This window comes from Schistocerca nitens, chromosome 5, assembly GCF_023898315.1.
Source record: "Schistocerca nitens isolate TAMUIC-IGC-003100 chromosome 5, iqSchNite1.1, whole genome shotgun sequence".
Lineage (NCBI taxonomy): Eukaryota > Metazoa > Arthropoda > Insecta > Orthoptera > Acrididae > Schistocerca > Schistocerca nitens.
This window is the reverse complement of record NC_064618.1, coordinates 451,346,898-451,362,954: the sequence shown is the minus strand read 5'-3', so window position 1 is coordinate 451,362,954 and position 16,057 is coordinate 451,346,898. Positions and strand designations below refer to the sequence as shown.

General features: G+C 40.4%; 1 protein-coding gene across 2 annotated transcripts in view; it reads right to left on the bottom strand.

The window, feature by feature from the left end:
- The window catches only part of LOC126259560 (major facilitator superfamily domain-containing protein 6), a 153,129-nt gene that overhangs the window by 79,004 nt on the left and 58,068 nt on the right, over positions 1 to 16,057 (bottom strand). For both annotated transcript variants that reach the window (XM_049956454.1, XM_049956453.1), the window contains exon 6: positions 10,626 to 10,747. In XM_049956454.1, the coding sequence (XP_049812411.1) occupies positions 10,626 to 10,747 (122 nt within the window). The remainder of the gene's footprint in view (positions 1 to 10,625; positions 10,748 to 16,057) is intronic.

Here is a 16,057-nt window from a genome sequence, read left to right as displayed (position 1 = left end):
ACATGTACACTGGGTAGTGTTCCATATCCAAGTGATGTTTGAAAAACCCTGGAAAATACCCTGGCACAGGGGGTTCATTGATTAGGAAAATATCTCTTGTATTCTGTCACAGCTGCATAGGCACTGCCATTACGCTACCCGTAAACAAACAACATCCCTACATATTCTGCATGGATGAATGAACGAATGTAGGTATTCACGGACACAATGGACTTGCTCAATTAAATAATACTCACAGCACCTACACAGTATTTTGCTAAGTAATATTCACACTTGTCTTCAAATTCATTAATGGATGTATGCAGTCTCCATTTCCGTAACTATTGAAAATCGGACACATGTTCACTAAACGTTTTTGGTCCCCCCCCCCCCCCCCCCAGATGTAGAATCACTTCATAAATTATGTGATGTTCCTCCCAAATCACCCTGTATATCTATATCTGACATCATAAAAAGTATAGCTAACTTCATTCCTGCACAGGGAAGGATGACAATCAACAATGTCTGGCTCATTCTTTGATGTAGCCGTGTATTGGGTGTGAGAAATTGTTGCCAACTGCCAGTGCATTCACTCCGATATTCTGTGATTTGTTTTTGTGCTTCACTATATTAATAAGGTAGCAACAGTTTTTGCTTGAGAAAAAGAATTTTCATCAGAAAGATTTTACATTTTTGACAAAACTGCAAAGATACTTATGTGCAAATACTGCAATATGCTAATTGAGGGCCAGAAAAAGAAAACATGGCTCAAACATATTAATACCAGTCCTTTCCATAAGAAGAACAAAGAGAAGGTACTAATGGCAATAGGTGTCAAAAGATAAATTACTCTCATAGACATCAGTGCGGCAGCAAAATGAGTAAAAACTGATAAAGAAAAATTTATTTTATCAACAAGTCGATCTTTCCTCAAGGCTAATATACCACTGGAAAAAGTTGATCATCCGAAGCTGAGAGAATGGCTGGACAAATACATACCAGGTTTGTATAATATTACACACTTTTGGAGGGGAAGAAATGCGAATTCAACTTATATTGGTGCCAGTTCAATTGCGGGCCTTCAGAGCAGCAATTTTCCTAGTATTATTAAAAATAGACAGGCATTGTTTTGTGTAACAAAATGTAGCTGGGAGTGAAGATAATTTTTTCACACTTGTCTAGATTCCTCCATCCTGCCCCAAAAACTACCCTTCCTTTTATAGCAAGAATGAGACTGACACCTTGTGAATCAGCAATATACACTTTTTTGTGCTGCCAACTGTCACACGGCTTGAATTTGAAAATGTAGAAACAGAGTGATCTACTCAACCTAACCAAACTGTCACATGTCAGGCTTTTATAATGTTTACAACATGAAATTTTGGGATGATGGATCGAAGTTGGCAACCCTCTATTTACATGCGTGCGAGTTGGTTGCAACGACTCATGAATACCATGTGGTCACTGCATTGGCAATCTGAAGTCCCACAGTCGAACCAATAGCCTTAACTTTTTGTAATATCACTTACTACATTTAAGTGCAAATTCGAATCGAACTGAATATGCTTTCCATATGCAGTACATTAACAATTTTTTTGGTAATGGGTGTGGCAAAATATGTAGACTAGTAAGCTGAAATCACTGAACACAAATGCAATTGCATGCACAATACTTGCAGCACAAATAATGATTGAACATCTCCAGAAGTGTTTACCATTCGATTTCAGTAACCCATGCAAAATAAGTAACTGTGAGATTATACTCTTTTTCTCATTCAATGATGTTTAGCACAGGTAATGCATGCTGGATCCGTCATTCATATTAAAGACAAAGAAGTTAATAATTTAATTCCTTATATGGTGTTAAATATTATTCTACTATCAGGTCTATTGACATTTTTAAGGTGCTGGAGTCTTGCCCTCAGCTGGAAGATAGCGGGAAGTTTCTGTAACCTGCATCATTGAGGAGGAGGAGGAGGAGGAGGAGGAGGAGGAGGAGGAAAGATTAAAAGAAGCTGTGAAAAAATGAGAGTGTTTCAATTCTTTGTGATGAAACAACAAACACAAAAGGACAGTGTGTGTTCATGGTTCTGATAAAAATACTTAGTTGTGGTGCTGGTACAGTTCAGGTAATTCTGAAACTTGAAATTCAGTACCAAATTGTAGTTTCTATAACTTCACATTCAGCCCATTATGTGGGCAAGTGTGTAAATGCAATTTGGGTTTTACTTTCAGAAGGGTTAGTACACACGCAATGCTGGACCCTTAAATTAAATTTGTTGGGCAATATGTGGGCCATGGAACTCAGTGATTTGAACCACTGTGTTTTTTTCGAGACAACCTTGCATACACTTCGAATTGCCAATGCAAATGCAAGTACATTTAACATACATGTCAAAATTTGTGGGTCGAGCAAACCTGATGAAACTGAACCACTTAACGGAGTGTGACACAGGAAAGACTGTCATTTCTTCTATTGTCAAATTGTTTGATCCAAGAAACATAATGAGAAGTGATTTAGATAGTGTTGAAATCTCTCAGCTAATGAAGCAGTTTACCATTCTACAAGTACTTTCAATGAAAGAATACCTAGCACCATACAAAGTGTTTAGGGATTTAGTTGCTAGTTGTGGTAGTAGAGAAGATGAAGATGTTGATGTGATTGCTATTCTCCTTTCCCTGAAATCAGGCCATGGCCATTTTGTGGAAGCTGCAATGAAGGCTTTGTGGACCCCAGTCAGTGATGTCGATAGTGAGAAGTCGTTTTCAACATTTTGTAATATAATTTCTGACGAGAACAACTGTGACTCCCAGCAATGTGGAAATCATAGTATCCTTGTCTTTCTGAGTGTTTTGTGGAATATCTACAAAAATGAAAGATGTTTTACAACAAATATACTATCAGTTATTTTTTATTTAGCTTTTATTGCTGAAAACTTGAAATAATGTTTAACAAAATTAATGACAAAATGACACAAAAATCGGAAAAAATCTACCAAAATAGCTCTTTAAAAATGATGAAATCAGGCAAAAATTTTCACCACACACAGGTGTCTCTAACTACAGCTAAACTAGCTCTTACCCGCTGCTTCGCTCGGATATCAGTAGTTTTGTTATGATAAGTGATGGTGAGTAAATAAGCTAGGAATTTTGCGATATGTCTGTGTGTATAGTGGTGTAGAGATTCATGTATAAACAATGAATGCAGTGCCGCTATGTAGGTCCATAATGAATGTGTTTCTATCATTTTATTTATGTCACATTTGAAATCATGCATTATGTTTTCTAATTGTATTTAAAAATGCCTCATTCATTGCATTCATGCAGAAAGGGCATTTTTAGGAGTTTCTCTGGCTCATATAGTACTGGATGTGAGGTTTTGCCACCAGAGCAACACACACCAACCTTTTCTCTCGTCCATTTTAATGTGTTATGGTGCTACAGTTTTAATCTATCCCACTGTGATGACTAATTTATGATTAATGTAGACAGTTAATAGATCATAATCAAATGCATCCTTACTAAAAGTCTCCCTCATTTCACACATAAAGGTACAACTCTCTGTCTGTCATACAGCCTTTAAATAACATCATTGTTCTGAGTCTTCAAGTGTCTCGGAAGCTATAAGATACATATGATGCTCAGCATCTAAAATGCAATGGGCTTGTGACTGTTCTACTCTGTAGCTCTTGGGCTGAATAACGTTCTGCATCCAAGTTCCAGTGGGCAAGAGATTGATTCAAGGTTTGTTGGATTTGCAGCTTCAGTTCTCTTAGAACTAAGCACTAAAACAGATTTATGTTTGCGAAGCTTTTAGTAATAATTTTAAATATGGTTCTCGTGCTTAGCATCCAATTTTATTGTTGTATCTTCACCAAAACTCTCCAGCTCGGCCAAGTGGTGTTGGAACTCAATATTACAGGACACGTGCACAATAAAAAAGGATTCACACTGTCACAAAACAATCTATACACACTAATAGTCACTAACCATAGGGTCTGTCTACACGCCACACACATATATCATGTTTTAAAATGTTAATAATACTCAAAAACACAACTTTATACAGTAGCCTATGATCTTCCTCAGTGTTCAAGCTATCTCCATACAAAATACCATCAGAATCTGTTCAGCAGTAGACTTGTGAGAACGTAACAGAGTGAGTTACTTTCTCAATGTGTTTGTGACTAATATTAGCATGGACATATGGATTAAACACATAGAGGACTGTATAAACATTGTATTCATTACACTGAATTGAATTATGTAGGACACATAAAAATAAAAGTATTTTCACAAAAAGGGTGCCGGCTGCAGTGGCCGAGCAGTTCTATGCGCTTCAGACTGTAACCGCGCGACTGCTACAGTCGCAGGTTCGAATCCTGCCTCTGGCATGGATGTGTGTGATGTCCTTAGGTTAGTTAGGTTTAAGCAGTTCTAAGTTCTAGGGGACTAATGACCTCAGATGTTAAGTCCCATAGTGCTCAGAGCCATTTGAACCATTTTGAACAAAAAGGGTAAAGTTCAAAAGTGAAAGAGTAAATAGCTTTTCAATGAGTAATTATTGCTCCATATTTTGTGTTATATTCTTCAAATCAATGAATATGTTGTACTGTATACTTTCTGAAGTAGCCTATGTTCTTCCTCAGTGTTCAGGCTATCTTCATACCAAATTTTATCAAAATTGGTTCAGCTGTTTCGTCGTAAAACCATAACAGACAGAGTTATTTTCGCATTTATAATATTAGTACGGATTCACAACAGCATTTAGATCTGAACAAACAATACTGAAACAATAAGCATCACTGGAAAACCCGTTAACAAGCAGATAGAAGGAAATAACTATGAAAATTAAAAAGAAATTATAGCACAAAAAAAACAAGAAAGAAATATTTAATTCCATTTATAATAACAAACAAATGAACAGGACTAACCACAGCCCATACCAAAATTCATCTGGAAAAATAGGTTACAATGACAGTATCCAGCAATGTTATATGAATACATAAATAATACGTAAAATAAGTAATAACTAAGAAAACAGGATCTTCAAAATATGTGAATAATACGAAAATTTAAAAAAATAGATGAAATTTTAAAAAAGAAAAAATGACATACAGAAACAAAAAAAGTATAACTGTAGTAAAGATTAATACCAGAATGATGGCATTGAAACAGAGGATGACACGCGTAAAGCTGAAATACTAAACACCTTTTTCCAAAGCTGTTTCACAGAGGAAGACCGCACTGCAGTTCCTTCTCTAAATCCTCGCACAAACGAAAAAATGGCTGACATCAAAATAAGTGTTCAAGGAATAGAAAAGCAACTGGAATCACTCAACAGAGGAAAGTCCACTGGACCTGACGGGATACCAATTTGATTCTACACAGAGTACGCGAAAGAACTTGCCCCCCTTCTAACAGCCGTGTACCGTAAGTCTCTAGAGGAACGGAAGGTTCCAAATGATTGGAAAAGAGCACAGGTAGTCCCAGTCTTCAAGAAGGGTCGCTGAGCAGATGCACAAAACTATAGACCTATATCTCTGACGTCGATCTGTTGTTGAATTTTAGAACATGTTTTTTGCTCGCGTATCATGTCGTTTCTGGAAACCCAGAATCTACTCTGTAGGAATCAACATGGATTCCGGAAACAGCGATCGTGTGAGACCCAACTCACTTTATTTGTTCATGAGACCCAGAAAATATTAGATACAGGCTCCCAGGTAGATGCCATTTTCCTCGACTTCCGGAAGGTGTTCGATACAGTTCCACACTGTTGCCTGATAAACAAAGTAAGAGCCTACGGAATATCAGACCAGTTGTGTGGTTGGATTGAAGAGTTTTTAACAAACAGAACACAGCATGTTGTTATCAATGGAAAGACGTCTACAGATGTTAAAGTACCCTCTGGCGTGCCACAGGGGAGTGTTATGGGACCATTGCTTTTCACAATATATATAAATGACCTAGTAGATAGTGTCGGAAGTTCCATGCGGCTTTTCATGGATGATGCTGTAGTATACAGAGAAGTTGCAGCATTAGAAAATTGTAGCAAAATGCAGGAAGATCTGCAGCAGCTAGGCACTTGGTGCAGGGAGTGGCAACTGACCCTTAACATAGACAAATGTAACATATTGCGAATACATAGAAAGAAGGATCCTTTATTGTATGATTATATGATAGCGGAACAAACACTGGTAGCAGTTACTTCTGTAAAATATCTGTGAGTACGCGTGCGGAACGATTTGAAGTGGGATGATCATATGAAATTAATTGTTGGTAAGGCGGGTACCAGGTTGAGATACATTGGGAGAGTCCTTAGAAAATGTAGTCGATCAACAAAGGAGGTGGCTTACAAAACACTCGTTCGACCTATACTTGAGTATTGCTCATCAGTGTGGGATCCGTACCAGATCGGGTTGACGGAGGAGATAGAGAAGATCCAAAGAAGAGCGGCGCGTTTCGTCACAGGGGTATTTGGTAAGCGTGATAGCGTTACAGAGATGTGTAACAAACTCAAGTGGCAGACTCTGCAAGAGAGGCGCTCTGCATAGCGGTGTAGCTTGCTGTCCAGGTTTCGAGAGGGTGCGTTTCTGGATGAGGTATCGAATATATTGCTTTCCCCTACTTATACCTCCCGAGGAGATCACGAACGTAAAATTAGAGAGATTCGAGCGCGCACGGAGGCTTTCCGGCAGCTGTTCTTCCCGCGAACCATACGCGACTGGAACAGAAAAGGGAGGTAATGACAGTGGCACGTAAAGTGCCCTCCGCCACACACCGTTGGGTGGCTTGCGGAGTATAAATGTAGATGTAGATGTAGCCCCACAATGATAAACAGAACTGCCTGTAAGCATATAATATCACTGGATTATATGTCAAATAAGCTGCTACAAAAATATTGATATAATGAGCATAAACTGACAACTACATAAAGTAATAAAACAGTTAAGATGATAACCAACCATTATTAGTACCAAACGAATGTAATTAACAAGCAATTAGTGACATAAGCACTGATATGTGATCGGAGGCTTTCCCAACATATGTGTAGTTTCCAGGGCTCTCGGGTGTCCAGCCGGTCAGTCGGGCTGACGGAGATAAATAACACTGACAATGAGCAGACAGACCATTCCTTCAGAACCAGCTGAGGATAGCGGAAAGTTTATTTGCCGAAACATCGTGGAACTTCAATGATTGCATCCGGCTGGACACACAAGAGCCCTTGAAACATAACCACCGATATTGCATAGGTGTCAAGATCACCAGAAATACATAAAAATGTATAATAATGAAAATATTTAACAACTAACTATAAAATTAGAAATAATGTACCAAAATTGTGTACCATTTACTTACAGATAGTCTGGTGTTGGCAATTTGGCCAAAACAGGCCTATAGTAAAAATAAAATCAATCAAACTTAGCAGCGTATTTGGGACTATAATTATACAAAATCAATATGAGTTTTCGAAGTTCTAAAATCCTTTTCGATACATCTGTTATACATTATCACTTATCATTCCTTTTTCGGTTTAAATGCAGGGAATACTGAAAACTATTGTAAGACTGTCCAAACTATTACAGAATTTCCAGCAAGTTTCAGGTAATGGTTCATAGACAGGCTATTGTGCACCACTTAAGAGCACTCCTAGCATTCAGTTAGTTTGAAAGATATTTGAAATAACAAATCTGCCGTGAAGGTTTTTATTTATGTTGTTTATGTTACTTTTCTTGAGACTAACTATTTTCTTTAGCGATCTCCTTCACGAATAACTTCAGTATTTCTTCTAATACTGAGCACAGAAGCTAAAGCTTTCCTGAACACACTGTGCTGTCATGACATCAGATATCCCTGCAGTTATTGTCACAGAAGCAGCAGTTACACGAGAGTATACACTGATGAGCCAAAACAGTGTGACCACTTGTTTAATAGTGCATTGGTCCACCTTTGGAACACAATACAGTAGTGATTCTATTTGGCATGGGATCCATGGTAGTTTCCCACAGGTACCTAGAAACATATGTCTACATACTGGTCATGCAATTCCTGTAAATTAACAAGAGGTGGTTTGTGGGCCTAGAGCTCACACCTGATGGCATCACAGATGTGGTCCATGAGATTCAAACCAAGCAGATTTGATGGCCAAGCAACCAACTAGAGTGTGTCATTGTGCTTCTCAAACCACTGTAGCATGATTCTGGCCTTCTGACACAGATTGCAAGTGGCTATTGGCTTCAGGGAAGACGTTCAGCATGAAGAGATGCAAGTAGTCTACATTAAAATTCACATAGTCCACAGTGCCCAGGAAAACTATGTGGAAGGTCTTAAAACATTTTGATTGCCCTGAACACTAGTGTTAAACTGATTCAAGCTTTCCATGAAGACATGTCTGAGCAAGTGCTATACCAGCATGAAACCTCCGACAAATTCCCTATTACTAATGGGCTCAAACAAGGATGCGTCCTCATGCCAATGTTGTTTGCTCTGTACCTACAAGCCATGCTTTATGAGGTGTCGTCTGTAAACGAAGCAGGAGTAGAACTTAAATACAGATTTGATGGAGGGCTATTTAATCAGTCCCGACTGCACTTTAATATGTTTACAAGCATCATCACTCAGGTAACTGAACTACAGTACACTGATGACAAAGCTTCTTCAGCTCACACACCCGCAGAGCTGCAACTCTCTATAAATTGTTTCAATACTGCATACAAATGGTTTGGCCTGACCATTAACATTCAAAAAGTGCAGGTAATAGCACAGCCAGACCCTGGAACTGTCATTGAGAATCTCAATATCTCTATTTCCAGCAGACATTTGGAACAAGTAAATCACTTCCTCTATTTCGGCAGTATATTATCAACTAACTGCTTGTCCGTAAAGGATGTTGAGAATAGGACACATGCCGCACATGTTCAAACCAATTCAATTGGTCTTCCTAAATAAAAGTCTGACACTATGCACCAAACTGATGGTGTATCGAGCAGTTGTCATTTATGACCTATGGCTGTGAAACCTAGAAACTATACTGCTACGATCTTAAGAAACTAGAATGTTTCAACCAACAGAAACTTAGACACATTATGAACATCAAATCAGGTGACTTCATATCAAACACTACAGTTCTTGAGAAGGTAAAGATGAATAGTATAGAAGCCACCATTATTGGTCACCAATTCAGATGGATTGGACATGACCAGCAGATGAGAGGTAAGTGACTTCCTTGACAAATTTTATATAGTCAAATGAGCACAGGTAAAAAGCCCTGTGGTGCTCCTCTGAAGCGTTATAAGGACCAATTCCAGAAGGACTTAAAGAGTCTTAACACTGACCCAAGTAATTGGAGTGCCTCAGCAGAAAATTGTAAAAATTGACCCACACCTATTTCAGCTGCTGTCTTACATTTTTAACAGGAACATCGGAGACAGCGAAATGAAAAACACCAACAGATGCAAACTTTGGTAGGTACAGCCACACCCTCTATTATGTGTAATGTATGTGGCTGCATGTTTCATGCCATCATAGCCATCTCCAAGCCTGAACTGCCAAGCAATAATGGAAATGCAGGAGAAAAATGAAAACTCTTATACAAGTATCAGCTGATGAGTTCACAGCTGTCAATTACTACCACAGGTATCAAGGAAGCAAAGATGAATGTCCCCATATCATAAAACTGCCCTCACTGGCTTGCATCCATGGTGCAGTGAATGTTTTGAGGATCCATTTACCTGAACCACAGCATATCTGGACAAAACCATCAACATGCAACAAGCAACTTAATTCATTTGTCCAGGTGGCAAATTTCCACTGGCCTACGAACCAATCTTGGCAACCTTGCACACACCACAAATGTAACTGAATATACCGCTGGGTCAAAATGGGAACACACGGATGTCATCTGGTGTGGAGACCCTTTTTCACAATGCGTGCTGAAAAGTATGCTTCAAAACATTTGTACTTGCACCAGCATTGTAAACTGTCAGATCTGCCACAACTCACCAGCTATCCTGCTTTACTAAGTGGATCAGCCTTTGACCTCCACATTCTGTGCTGAGGCATAAATGTCCAATACATTATCACCCTCTCACAGTTTCATCATCCTTCAACCACTTTCTACAAATGATTATGACAGTATCTTGTGAACAGCTGACCAGCTTTACTGTTTCCAAGATGCTCATTCCCAGGTGCTGGGCAATAACAATTTGTCCTCTGTCAAAGTTTCTTATGTCAGTGGATTTCTCCCTTTGCATTTCATATCATCTCTGCACCACTCATATACTTTTCTTACTGCACGGTAGGCCTGCAACACCATCAGGAACCATTCAGTCTCACAGTGGGATGTGGTTGTAATCTTTTGATTCATCACTGCACAATCTGCCTCTAGTGTAACTTTGTCAAATATAATATGATGGCGTATCAACACAATGCCACATTCGCCAAATATGTACCAGTCACTCAGAACACTGCCACAGATACTAGAGTCCCAGAGGAAAATAACCTAACATGATCATGACATCACTGACAAGCCAGAAAACTGCTCCAAAGATGAGGTATGTATATCAGAAACTCAAATTTCTTCTAAGGCTCCATTTGAGTCATGCAGACACATCACACAATGTAAAGAGTGAAACCAAACATACTTACCTGAGAGGAAGAAAAATGGTAGCTCTCCACCAAAACTCTGGACTCCATTTATTAAACCTTGTAGTGTTTTGACCCATTCATACGTCTCACAACCACTACTTTTTGCCAGATCTTCTATATGCCTATGAAACAGACCACCATTAAAGAAGTTATGTATCAATGACACAAAGTCATACTTGCCAGAATAATAAATAAATTAGCTTCCATGGCATCATAATTGGATATAGGTCAAGTTAATATAATCAGTAATAACAACAATAATTATTATCACACAATGTAATTGTACTGCCTGACAAAAAAGTGAAGCATCCAGAAAGGGAGGAGAAAATAAAATGAAACTTCACCAGATGACAGAGATTGTGAGTTATTTCAGGTATTACAAAACTGAACCAAATTTACAAAGAACTTAGCAGTAAGAGTCCATTTATCAGAATGACACTGCACCTGCTCTGGCCTCGAATACACACTGATTTGATTGGAAAGGTGTCATAACACCACTGTGCCCTCTCCTGAGGCAAGTTGACCCTCAACTGTTGTAACTGGTCCTTAATACTGGCACTGGGACAGAGCTGGAGTCCAAGCTGGTTTCACATATGTTCTATCAGGGACACGTCTGGAGATCTTGCTGGCCACAGGTGTACCTCAACATCATGAAGACTGTTCAATCTGTCATGTGTGGATGAGCATTATTCTGTTGAAGAATGCCACTGTGATACTGTTGCATGAGGATGTGGGTTATCCGTGATGTACAGTTGTGCCATCATAGTTCCCTCAATCGCTACCAGCCATGATCTGAAGTTGTACCTGATGGCTCCTCACACCACCATACCAGGAGTAACACTGCCGTGACTCTCCAAAAACAGGAAAAATGGGACCTCTCTCCAGGTTGCCCCAATTTCTACAACGATGGTCATTCAAGCTGGTGCAGAACCATGATTCACTGCTGAACACAATGCAAAGTCATTCATAGGCATCACTACAGATGCAGCCATTTGTGTTGAGCTGTTAATGGCAGCTTACACACGCAATGGTAATTCTCTAGTACAGCAGCTGCTAATCCCTGATCAATGGTGTGGGATAACACAGAATGCTGCAGGGATCCATTATTTGTTCTCTAATGGCAGGTGCTGACCAAAACCTTGATGATGAGTCTGTCTGCCCTCCAGTTCCCATGCAGTCCATTGGGCCAGTGACACATCTGAATGCCCCACAAATCTGGATGTTGCACAATTTAACCTGCCAGCCAAGTACAGGACCACAAAGAGACCCCTTTCAAATATTGTCAGGTGTTGGTAACATCGTCTCATTCGAGTACAAGGAATCTTTGAATTCCTTGCAGTGATTACTCAACGTCTGACCCCACTCACACTTCTTATATACTCTACCTAAATTGTTAACAACATAAACAGGGACAACACTAATGCACTCTAGTGTCATTCTACCTATCACAGAGAATTAATTTAATTGGATAGATTAAAAATGTACCCGCCAAGTGGCAGCAGAACACACACACATAAAAGAAGGTTGTAATCAGGCAAGCTTTTGGAGCAAGTGGCTCCTTCTTCAGGCAGAAGAGTTGAAGGGGAAGGAAGAAGGGCGAAGGAAAAGGACTGGACAGGTCTAGGAAAATGGGTAGTTTTTGGGAAAGTCACCCAGAACCGCCGGTCAGGGGAGACTTTTACTGCACGGGATGAGAAGGAAAGACTGATTGTTGGGGACTGCATCAGGTGAGATTTGAAAACCTGAGAGCTTGAAGGTGGATGACAGGGTAATATGCAAGACGGAGATTACTGCTTAAACATCAGGCATGAGTTAGTAACAATGAAAAGTTGAGTGCATTGTACGTAACAGAGGTGGGAGGGGGGGCAGTGAAAAACAGACAGGTAAGACAATGAAAGATGTAGACAACTAAAATGGAGTAAAGAAAAGAGTAGTTACTGTGAAGAAATACTGAGGCAGAAAAAAAATGTAAATTAAGGCCAGGTGGGTGGCAAGAACCAAGGACATGTTCCCACCTATGGAGTTCTGAGAAACTGGTATCTGGAGGAAGAATCCAGATGGTGCATGTGGTGAAACAGGCACAGAAGTCACGATTGTCATGTTGTAGAGCATGCTCTGCAACAGGATACTGCATGTTGCCAGTATACACCTTCTGCCTATGCCCATCAATCCTAGCCGATAATTTGGTCATAGTCATGCTGATGTAAAAGGCCAAATAGTGTTTACATAACAGCTGTTGCAGGTGTTATTGAACAACTCCCCCATCTGTTTCTCCCACTGGGCGATTTCAATGCTCGTAATGTATTATGGGTCTCAAACTGGACTTCCCCTGGAAGTCAAGTCTTAGAGAACCTCATGATGTCTCAGGAGCTGTGCATCCTCACCACAGGCAATCCCACTCATTTCTCGGCTGCTACTGGGTCATCCTCAGGCATCGACCTCTCTTTCTGCTCTCCATCCCTTGCAGACTAACCACAGTGGAAGAAGCTGATGACCTTCATTCAGGTGAGCACTTCCCACTGTGGATCCACCTACTGGATAAAGGATTGGTTAAACAGAAGCCACTGGAATGGATAAACAGTGAGGCTAACTGGGTATTGTTCAGACAGCGTGCTGTGCTTGAACACCCCAAAGTGTACAGGAATTGGTTGACTGCGTCACATGAGTAATCCATTGTGCTGCTGGCCTAGCTCTCCCAGTACCCTCAAGTCATCTAGGAGGTGACCTTGGTGGGCAGATGAGTGCCATTTGGCAATCCAGAACAGGTGTGTTTAAATGCCAGGCAACAGCAGGCAACCTCAGAGCCTTTTGAGTCACGAGGGCCAAAGCTCAACATGTCATTAAGGAGAGCAGAAAACAATCTTGGCAAGTGTTCCTGGACTTTATCAACCATTCCACTTGTTCTGCTTAAGAATGGGAAACTACCTGGAGGATTTCCAGTTAACAAAGTTGTTTACCAGTACCAGGAGTGCTGAAACAGGTGTCTCTGAACAACACCAAGACACATTGCTCAGACAGTGGCTGAGCACTGTGGAAAACTACTGCCAATGCAAGCCAGGATCCGGTGTCTTGTCACTACTGTGCGACTATCGAGAGGGGCCTGTTGGATTTCAGATCCAGCAATTCTGAGTCATACGGCCCCCTTTCTCCATGTGGGAGCTGGAATCAACACTGTTTAAGACTCGTGACACTGCAACCGGTCATGACCAAATCTGGAACTGCATTTACCAGCTGCAACAAAAGAAAACCATCTCGAATGTTTTAATCCTATGCGGTAGATGGACAACCTCCCAACTCAAGGAGCGAGGCAATTCTTATACTTCTCTTCAAACCAGGAAAGGACTGCATGTGTCCCAGTAGTTAGGAGTATCGTCTTAACGAGGTATGTAGGAAAAACTATGCACCAAATGGTTAACCTTTGTCTGGCCTTGTTAAAGACCAGGCAATTCCTTAGCCGCTCTAAGTGTGGATTCTGGAGATTTCAGTCCTCTGTCGACACTCCAACCCTGCCAGAGGCAGCTATTCAGCAGGCTTTCCTATGTGACCATCGCCGTATCGTCATATCATTTGATGTCAGTAAGGCATACGGTACTACTTGGAGACCCAGTATTCTCATACAGCTGCATCTGTGGGGCTTTTGTGGGTGCTTCCCCATCTTCCTACAGTCTTCCCTGTCTTGACGGTATTTTAGGACCCAAGTTGGTGACATGCTGTCCTCCATGTTGAGCAGGAGAATGGTGTCCCTCAGGGCAGTGTTTTATGCGTTAACCTCTTTGCCATAAACAACATCACATCTACGGTAAGGAAAACTGTACTGTGCTCCTTATTTGTGGACAATTTTGCCAGTGAGGAAGGGGGACATATAGTTACATTGCCCATTTACTGCATTTGCACAAAGGAATGCTGCCAAAAGAGGAGCTAGAGTTCCTTGTGATATCACCTGAACAATGACAAGCTTGAACACCCATTCTTAAGCAAGCAGACTTTACTCCCTGCAGATTGTCATCTCCTGACGAAAAAGACTGTAATAATCTTTAAAAGTTTACAGCTTCGCTGCAATATGATTGTGTTCTGAACATCAAGAAAATTTTATACGAGGAAGCCACTATGAAAAACTTCAACGTCTTTTGCCACTTTTAGCATCCATGAGTTGTGACATGGTCACTGTAGAGTTCTCCCATGACCCAGGAAATATTTATTTTATTACAATTCCAGCCACAGAAAAGTTTGTTCACCAATGAGGTTATTAACTTCAATGATGACCATCTTCGGACCTATAAATTATATATACAGAGATACATAAATACGAGGGCTATCCACAAAGTACATTACATTTTGGAATTAAAAATAAATAAAGTATTGGAATTTTTTTTTATTATATACAGATGAAAGCCACACTTAAATACTACTTTTCTACATAGTTGCCATTTAAATTAAGGCACTTATCATAGCGATGGACAAGCTTGGAAATTCCTTCGTCGTAAAATTCAGCCGCCTGCGCCTTCAACCACATGGTTACCTCTTTTGGGACAGAAAAGGTGTGATTTTTGTGGATTTCCAGGAAAGAGGCACTACAATAAACTCTCAAAGGTATTGCCAAACTCTGCACAACCTCAGAAGAGCAATACAAAACAAGCGCAGGGGAAAGTTGGGCTCAAAGATCTTGCTGATTCACGACAACACCCGGGCCCACACGGCAAATGCCACTCGTGAAGTTCTCGAATCTTTTAAGTGGGAGTTGTTTCCTCATCCGCCGTACAGTCCCGACCTGGCACCGAGCGACTTCCACTTATTTCCAGCAATGAAGAAGTGGTTGGCTATGCAGCGTTTCGATGACGACACACAGCTTCAAGAAGAGGTAACCACGTGGTTGAAGGCGCAGGCAGCCGAATTTTACGACGAAGGAATTTCCAAGCTCGTCCTTCGCTACGATAAGTGCCTTAATTTAAATGGCAACTATGTAGAAAAGTAGTATTTAAGTGTGGCTTTCATCTGTATATAATAAAAAAAAAATTCCCATACTTTATTTATTTTTAATTCCAAAACGTAATGTACTTTGTGGATAGCCCTCATATATCTATATTCCACAAATCCAGAATCAGAAATAAATTTAATCATTACGGGAACATTCCCATAGGTGGAGAGATGTAGTATACTAAACATACGACACCGTTACATATAGAGATGGTGTGACAGTACAGGCCCCAAGAAAGCAACTTTTAAACTTCAGGAGTGGACACAGCCATGAACACGAAGTTTGTTATGCCCTATGTGACAGTTGTCGGCATGCAAGCTCATGTTTGAGAGATAAGAGGGATGGTAGCAAGCCATGTGGTGGCTGAGTGTGGCTGCCCACAGCAGCAACAGCTTTGTAGTTTGCCCACTAGATGTCGACACTCTTTGAGCTCTGCTACTGGATTGGATATCATGTA